The sequence below is a fragment of the Tripterygium wilfordii genome, chromosome 3 (genome assembly GCF_013401445.1).
Source record: "Tripterygium wilfordii isolate XIE 37 chromosome 3, ASM1340144v1, whole genome shotgun sequence".
NCBI lineage: Eukaryota > Viridiplantae > Streptophyta > Magnoliopsida > Celastrales > Celastraceae > Tripterygium > Tripterygium wilfordii.
The window spans coordinates 12,933,631-12,941,812 of NC_052234.1; the positions used below are offsets into that span (position 1 = coordinate 12,933,631).

The 8,182-nt window shown below is 36.0% G+C and overlaps 1 protein-coding gene across 1 annotated transcript; it reads right to left on the reverse strand.

Annotated features, from left to right (window-relative positions):
• Positions 1 to 5,106: 5,106 nt before the first annotated feature.
• On the reverse strand, positions 5,107 to 6,565 carry LOC119990746 (trihelix transcription factor GT-3b-like). Its single transcript, XM_038836827.1, has 2 exons — positions 6,031 to 6,565; positions 5,107 to 5,891 (listed from the first exon to the last, which is right to left on the reverse strand). Exons 1-2 carry the CDS (start codon positions 6,310 to 6,312, stop codon positions 5,340 to 5,342), a joined length of 834 nt encoding a protein of 277 aa, XP_038692755.1. The 5' UTR covers positions 6,313 to 6,565; the 3' UTR covers positions 5,107 to 5,339.
• Positions 6,566 to 8,182: the final 1,617 nt, after the last annotated feature.

Sequence of the window (8,182 nt, forward strand, 5' to 3'; positions counted from 1 at the left end):
GTGTAACTTGGTTGTTGTTGATGCAATATAATTATTACTACACTTGTTTATGCATGCAATATATCCAACATTTCTTGCCTCAGTGCTTGCTTAGCTTAGGAGCAACTGGACATCTACCTAAAAGCCCTGTTTCCGAATATTGGAGGGTCTGCTTGTGGTGAGGTTGGAGGGCTTGCTTGTGTAATGGTGGTGTTGGTGGGTTCCACTCTTTCTTTCTAGATGCTGGGTCTGTTCCAAGCTATTGGAGGACCTCTATTGACGACGGGGAGATGGGATGGAGGTTGGGTGGTTGATTTGCTTTCTAACTCTTGGTTGGTTAAGGATCTTCGGTCACTTTTCCTTCCCTTTTCTTCTGTTTTAGATGAATAAATTGAGCAAAAAACAATCTTAGTTAATTATTGAATAAGGAAGAATACCAATTATGCTTTCTTTATTAATTATTTTACCAACTTTAAAACCAATATTAACAATTATGAAAGAAAAGGTAAATAAGAAAAATAGGCAGAATAACAATAAGAAGGCAAATAGAAAAACAAAAAACAAATAAAAAAAACAAAAAATTAATGATGGACTGCGGTCCAACACACTTGAACTCGGGGCTGAAGAATGATCTACCAGCACGTACACCATCAGACTTCTAAGAAAAACTTGTCAACAAACATGTATATGTACTAATTTTTTTGTCAAAATCCAGGGGGGTGGCCTGGCCCCCCCGGTCCCTCTGTAGCTCCACCACTGTACAGGTTTGTTCAACTGTTCAATTAATTGGGTTCTTCTTGTACCTACTAAGAATTACACGAATCACTCACCGAGCTCAAGGGATTATCTCTATTGCAACCACTATCCCCTGTTTTTGTAATATGTTTTATGCTTGGGGTGTGTTTCTAAAATATTTGAGATTTCATGTACTTTTGGTGTCTTTATAAAATTTTGAAATTTTAAGGATAGCTTTAATAAGAGGTAATATTTGATAAAATTTGAGGTGTGACTAAAGCTTTCATTTATTGGACTTTAGACTGTCAAAAGAAACAAAAAGCCCATATAGCCTCCTTAGGCCCATTTCATAAGAAATTCTCCTGGAACAAATTTAAAGACTACTAGTAGTCGTTCCGTTTCCTCTAGTTTCTTGGCAATCACAAATCAAACAAGAGCAATCGAGCTTTCCAAGAAATTGTAGCAGTATGTAACTGTGGAACGATCTGTTTCCTTTTTTTTTTCTTCCTAAAGCAAACCCAAAAGTCAACAGTAATCTTAGATATAAATTACAACATAAAAACAAACATTTCAATCTCTGCATGTAACTAGTTTCAATAAACCCAAAGAAACTTTGTGCAGAAGAATATCGCAAATATAATCATATTAAAAACAATATGATTCAAACCTTTTGACAATCTGAACCTACAACGCTAACGGCATGTCCTGACATTTTCAACAAGAACCGTAAAATGAAAGAATTATTCAAGTGGCGAGGTCGTAATGCGTGCAGCATAATATTCGCAGTAGTTCTTGATTTGTTTAAAGAGTTGCACATGAGAGAGAGAGAGAGAGTTAATTATGTGTTTAACAGTTGCGTGAAGGTCAACAGCTCAGAACAGGTGAGAGGACTCAAGAAATTAGGAAATTAATACGTAAAATACTTCGAAGTTCGGAGTCTACGAGGCTTTGACTCCCTCTTTTATTCCAAGCACGACGTTCCGGTCCCTTTGTGATTTGTCTATTCAGATATTCAAGCGTCACCGTACCAAGGACTCTACAATATTTGGACCCACCAATATAATTTACCACATATATTATTTACATCCTTGAATTACACACATAAAGCATAAGTTAACCTTTAATTTATGGAAAAACATAAACATCCATTTACTTTGGAATAACTAAAACTTCCTTGACTCGCAGATATAATATAAATGTACAAATTGCAGTAAGTTGAAATATAATGTACGACATATATATATATATATACACACACACACATATATCACCCCCGCCGTATATCAATCTAATAGATAAACATTAAGAGAGATTATTGAATACCAGATCCGGACATGAACAAAGCAACACACCCGTTGATAGTTGATAGACTCTCGAACAAAAAAAAAAGGTGGAGAATCGCGTGGATGTATAATGTTATTATGTTAATATCAATCCTGTCAAGTCAATTCAAAGGTTTGACGAAGCTATTCTAAGTAAAAGTCAACGAAACAGTTATGAATGCAATTTCCGTTCACATTCACTGGGACCCACGAGTCACTTGATCCACCAGCTGGGATTGCTTGTAAGAGTTGTGTGGATTTTGTCTCCATTTACTCATCGATGATCGGATAAGTGAAGATTTCTTATAGAGAAAGGAACCGGTTTCCTTGTCAATCAAGCATGAGAACAAATATATTGGTGCATTTAAGAAAAAACCATAAAAATGGCCCCAATAAAGGATTGAAAATGAGAGAATTATGTGCGATGGTAATGATAGACAAAAAGATAAGGTTTATGCCACTAAAATTTGGGTACGTATGAAAATGATCGGAATAATTATATATTGCTTCCCCACAAGGATCATAGACCTGATCTACTTGTGGTCTCTAATAATTCTATGCATTGAATCCACTAATATATTGCATTTTGTGATTGTATTTTGTTACTATACTGTAGGAATCACCAGTGAAAGAACAAAAGGTACAACTCATGAGCCAATACAATAAATATATAATAAACTCTTTTATCTAAAATTTATTCATTGTAAAATATTCGTTCGTTTTCCGAAATTCAAATTCAATCTCAATCCATCATAAAGGTTCAAAGCTCAAAGATTTTTCCAGGCTCACAGTTTTAAGAAATTAGATGTGACATCATGTCAGCACAAATCTGTATGATAAAGCTTCAAAGCTCAAAGATTTTTCCGAGCTCACAGTTTTAAGAAATTAGACGTGACATCGTGTCAGCACAAATCTGTATTGTTTCTTATGTTCTAGATTGACATTTCAAAGCAAGGAAATACATATTTCCAGGCAAGAAAATTAGAGTTTACCCGAATAGATTTTAAGTACTTGTATAAAGCTAGTCACACAAAGTTCGCTGCCCTACTTGTTATTTATCATGCGCATGTGTGCCCTGCCTCCTTTAAAAAACATATATTCTCATATTGTTTTCTTGGCAACCAACACAAAGCGTACGTTCGCAATGAAAGAATGTTTCTATAACAATAGTTCACATTAAACACAAAGATCATCTTCCAAATCTGCCACTGCAAATCATGTGGGTGCATGATTCAAACAACGTGGTCACTATTTGACTAATTTAAAAGGTTGCAGTACTGCCAGTACATCGAGCCGTTTAGAGGAACAAAATAACAATTTTCAAATATTATACTATATGTATATGCAAGTCAAAATCTCTGAACATGATCGAAAACAGGCAGCTGAATAGCTTTCCTTTTTAGTATAATACGTATTTGGCACAGAACACAATACCTGTCGGTGACAAATTCGCAAGCTAAATAGTAACACTCCTGCCGATGAAACACGGTTTTGATTTTACCTTTAGCTGTTACACATTGACAAAACGTACAATTCAAAGCTGGCATTCCAATGTCCAAGGTTAATACGCGGTTCTATGATGGCATATATGCATGAGCCAGCAAAACTCAATTGCTTGACAACCACATTTGCATAAGAACCTTGCACGCGTACTTACGTTGGAGAGAAGCTGGGGTCACCGATGTGATAATGCAATGGAAGAGTAATACAAATCTCAAAATATGTCCTGGTTAGATACAAACACAAATTGCTATTCTCTATTCAACTCATGAAAGGCCAAATAATCGACCAAGACCAAGAAATTGAGTTTAATAAAACACGCAAGAATAAATTAGCAAAAAGAAAATAAAGACACAACTAGCCGCTCAAGAAAAATGTCATACACACTACAACAGGGATGTTTATTACGACGCTTATAAAGCGTCATTAAAAGTAATTCTCGGCACTTTTCAAAACGTCAAACAGGCGTCGGTAAATATTCGTGTCATTAATGATAAAGCAACGCTTTAATTGAAATGCCCAAACGAAATAAAAAGCGTCATTATCTAGAATGTAGGGTCATTACCCCATCCCTCCCTACCCCTCGATCGTTAAAGTTAGCTTAATTAATTACCTTTAATAAAAAAAAACAACATAAAAAGCATAGATAATGTGTGATGATGAGGAGAATCAAGATAATTTGTGTAGGAGAAAGTAAGAAAGGGAAAGAAAAAAAAGATCTAAAAAGATGTGATTTGAAATAGTATGGAAATATATGAATTCATTAGAAATTGTTGAGAGCACGATCCTTTAAAAATGAATGGCGGAAAAGACTTCAGGTAATAAGTTCTCATTAATTACATCATACACTTGTGTTACCCAACCTCCAAAATTTTTTGGATAAAAACTCGGATGATGATGAGGAATTAAAGACAACATAAACCAAAGTGACTTAGTTAGAGTCATATACATCATAAACCAAATTTACAAATTCAATAGAGATCAAATTTCACACGTGTATATATATATATATAAGAATCTATAGTTCCATATTTTTCCTATTATGCTCCTAAGAAATCCCTCATATATATATACCTGGAATTTTTCCATAGTATGATTTTTCTAAAAGACGAAATTTCAACACCTTGGATCACTAATTCCCTTTCCAATTAAATTAATTAAATTCTATAAATCACAGCAGACCAAGATATGGAAGTACTTAATTAAACAACAAACTTTTAATTTGGACTAAATATACATCTTCTACTAAACACGTAAAATGAGGAGACAATACATAGTCTTAATTTCCGTGTACCTGAAGGAAGATTAGATTAATGGACCATTAATATAGCCAAAGTGCACCAAGAATGGGTTAATTATGTGCCTTAAATGATGACTACTTTTACTGTGTTTCAATTCGGCAAGTTGTCTCTTTGTCTCCCTATGGTTGATCAGCAGAAGTTCAAAAAGTTTACCTATTCGAGATCACTTGATCTATGCTCATTTTTAACTTTCCGAAACATTTCATTGCTTACTACATTATGCTATTATATATATTCCTCTTGTTCATGAATATCCAGACTTCTCTAAATTGTAACATATACAGAAGCAACTTCAATATTGATCGAACAAAAGACAAGATTGCATTCAAAACGAACCCTCATGCATTGGGCAAAAAGGATATCATGATTAGAAGAATTCTGTGAACGTAAAAAAAAAACTACAAAATGTTATTGAAGAGATCTAGTTCCAGGACAAACCTCTCAAGGGCTTCCTTTCTTGTCCAAAACAACAACAACAAAAACAACATTATCCCATCCATTGCTACATATGATCCTCTCTTCTTAGCTTGTTCAATAGTGCTGTAATAAGTGCATCCCTCTTCTCGGCTCTTGCTTCCTCTCTCATCATTCTTTGTTCTTCTCTTTCTCTCCACCTCCTATCCGTCATTATCCTCTCATTCTCCAATGCTTCCATGGTCTGCCTCCACTCCATCTCCTTCATCAGCCTCTCCTTCTCTCTTGCCTCGAACGCCTCTCTCCATTGCATTTCTATTTGCATCTGCTGCTTCATGAAATCCTCCAAAATCTCTCTTACATTATTATTAGTACTACCACTACTAGGCCCAGTAACATTTGCAGCAATACTCTTACCCTTTCTCCTCTTCTTCGTGCTACCTTTCTCTCCTTGATCACTTTCTTCATTCTCCTCTTCCTCTTCAGATGATAAGTTCATCGGCTTCTTCTTCGACCCGCTCGCTCCTCCTTCCGCCTCTGCCCATAGCATTCTTTGCATTCTCGCTGCGAAAATCGCTTGAATCTCATTGAAGAATGGGAATTGTTGCCTCACAGCTTCTGCTTCCATTGTCTCACATCCCTAAAATAACGAACAACAAACCAAACACATATTTATTAATTAATATTCTAACTAATAAAGATAACAGGGTTTCTCTTGTTGATAAAAAAAATAAAGAATCGAATATTTGAAAATTAATTGATTTGGTTGAACTCTTTACCTTGTAACGAGTGACTAGGTTTTTCCATTTACACTTGCACTGCTCTGCGCTTCTATTATAACCTTTTTCTTTCATTCTTGAAGCGATAACGTCCCAGAGAAGCTTGTTCCTTTTGGTCTCCATGAAATTACGATCTAGTTCCGATCGAATCATTAAGAACTCTTTAGTTTCATGAATACTCCATTGAGGAAACCTATCACCTACCCCAGTATCCACAACAACGTTGCTCAAGTGATGCTGCTGATGAGATTGATGATGTTGATGATGATGATGTCCCTCCATAACTAAGAGTCTAGAGAAAGCAACGAAATCGATTTTGATAGAACGAAAATCGGGAAAAGATGAGAAGGAAATATAACAAGGTGGTGTGAATGGGAAAGTATAAAGGTCAAGAAGGGAAAAACAAATTATAATTGCACAAGAGAAAGAAAGATTTTCTTTTCTTTTCTTTTTTGCTTATGTGTCAAAGCGAGTGTTTTCAATGTTGGTTCAGATTTTAGAAAACGAACCCAACGAAAGAAAAGAGCGAAAGCATTCTTTCTTCTTCTGTGCAGTCGCTTCTTTTAGTCCCATCGGTCTTACGCGTTAACTCAATCTCTCTCTCTCTCTCGTGTCTCTTCCTCTCTATGTTTTCCCATTGCGTCTACGTGTCGTCATGCTTACGACAAATGCCTTAAAACATTTGTGCAGTCTAAGGGGTTTTGTTCTCTGCTACCGGTTTTAGAGATCTTGCTCTACAAGCGATTAATTTTTTTATTTTGAAAATTATTTAACTATTGTCTCGTGCTTTTACTTTGAACCGTGTGAACTGTGGAAGTTAACAAGGGCTTTCGAGACTGTACGTGGAGGGTGTTATGTAATGCGAAGTGTTTGATTGATTGGTCGATGGCTTTTTCTGCATGGATTTGTGGATCTAAAGGTGACAAGATGTCGTGATGATCTTTAGGGGAGCTTGTGGGCCGTCCGTTTTTGCTTCGTATTCTCAGTTTTTAATCCGCGTTATTCTGTCTTTGTCCCACGTGGCTCGCATGCAAAGATTGTAAGATTGGGTTTGGGCGTTTGGCCTTTAAAGGAAGGGTCCCACTTCCCCTATGAACCTATGGTTCTCATCTGCATGACCGACCGTGGTCCCTTGCCCAAGTAACTTGACGCTTGATTAGTTGATTTCTTTGCGTACATTAACAAGTGTCTAAAAGAACAAAATTGCTAATTAAGGCTTAAATTGTATATAAACTATCGAGAACCCTACCAACGAGTCTAAAGTTTGATTTCAATTGTAAACATATTTTTCAATCAATGGTCTTTCAAAAAAATTATAGAGAACCCTAAAATACTCACAAGATCTTCAATTAAATAAGTAAAATTATCGGATTACGTTGTTTCAAAAGAATAAAGTTTAGATCGACACAAATCGGATATATATTATTTAAAAGGTTAATTAAAAATAAGAAAAAAAGAGGTTAATTAAGAAACTCACGATTTAACTTTAAACCATTATACATCAACCCATGTATTGATATAATTGACTATGTGAAAATGTAACAAAACTAGTCGTGTCAACTTTAGAATGACATGTGGATGCTTAATGCGGAAAAGGGGAAAGGAGCCTTGACTACGCTTTTACGAATGTTCTTGATATTTGCGGGGGCTTGTAGGAGGTGTCCATTGACCGTGTACTGGAATATTGTTCCCCCAGACTTTAATTAATGAAAACCAGTGGGAACGAGGTAATTCCGTGATTGAACCCCCATTTTATTATTTCGGAAAAACAAAAGTATTAATGTTTTCCGGAGAATTTTTAACTTGGCGGCTGCGAAGGACACAAGTGTCATGGGCCAACAACTAGAATGATTTTAACAACAGTGATCGGCCCATCAAGGATAGTAAGTGGGCTCATGGCCCAGTTAAGTGAATCGAGGCTCAAGGCTTCCATCTTTAATCTTTACGGTGTTGCTGGTGCCTCATGCCTGGTGGGTTGCCAAACACCTCTTTGGGCGTGGACTCGAATCAATAAGGATGAGATTTGGAGGCTGCGAAGGACACACATGTTTTATGAATCTGATTAAGTGACTCGTATAATGTCTGCAGATTCAATGGACAAAGTTTAATCAGATGATGGTGCCAGCTTCGAAATAATAGTGTACGTTGCATA

Coding starts and splice junctions, on each gene's coding strand:
- LOC119990746 (XM_038836827.1), bottom strand. CDS start 6,312: ATGGAGGGACATCATCATCATCAACATCATCAATCTCATCAGCAGCAT. Junction 5,892..6,030: donor ACCTAGTCACTCGTTACAAG/GTAAAGAGTTCA, acceptor TCGTTATTTTAG/GGATGTGAGACAATGGAAGC.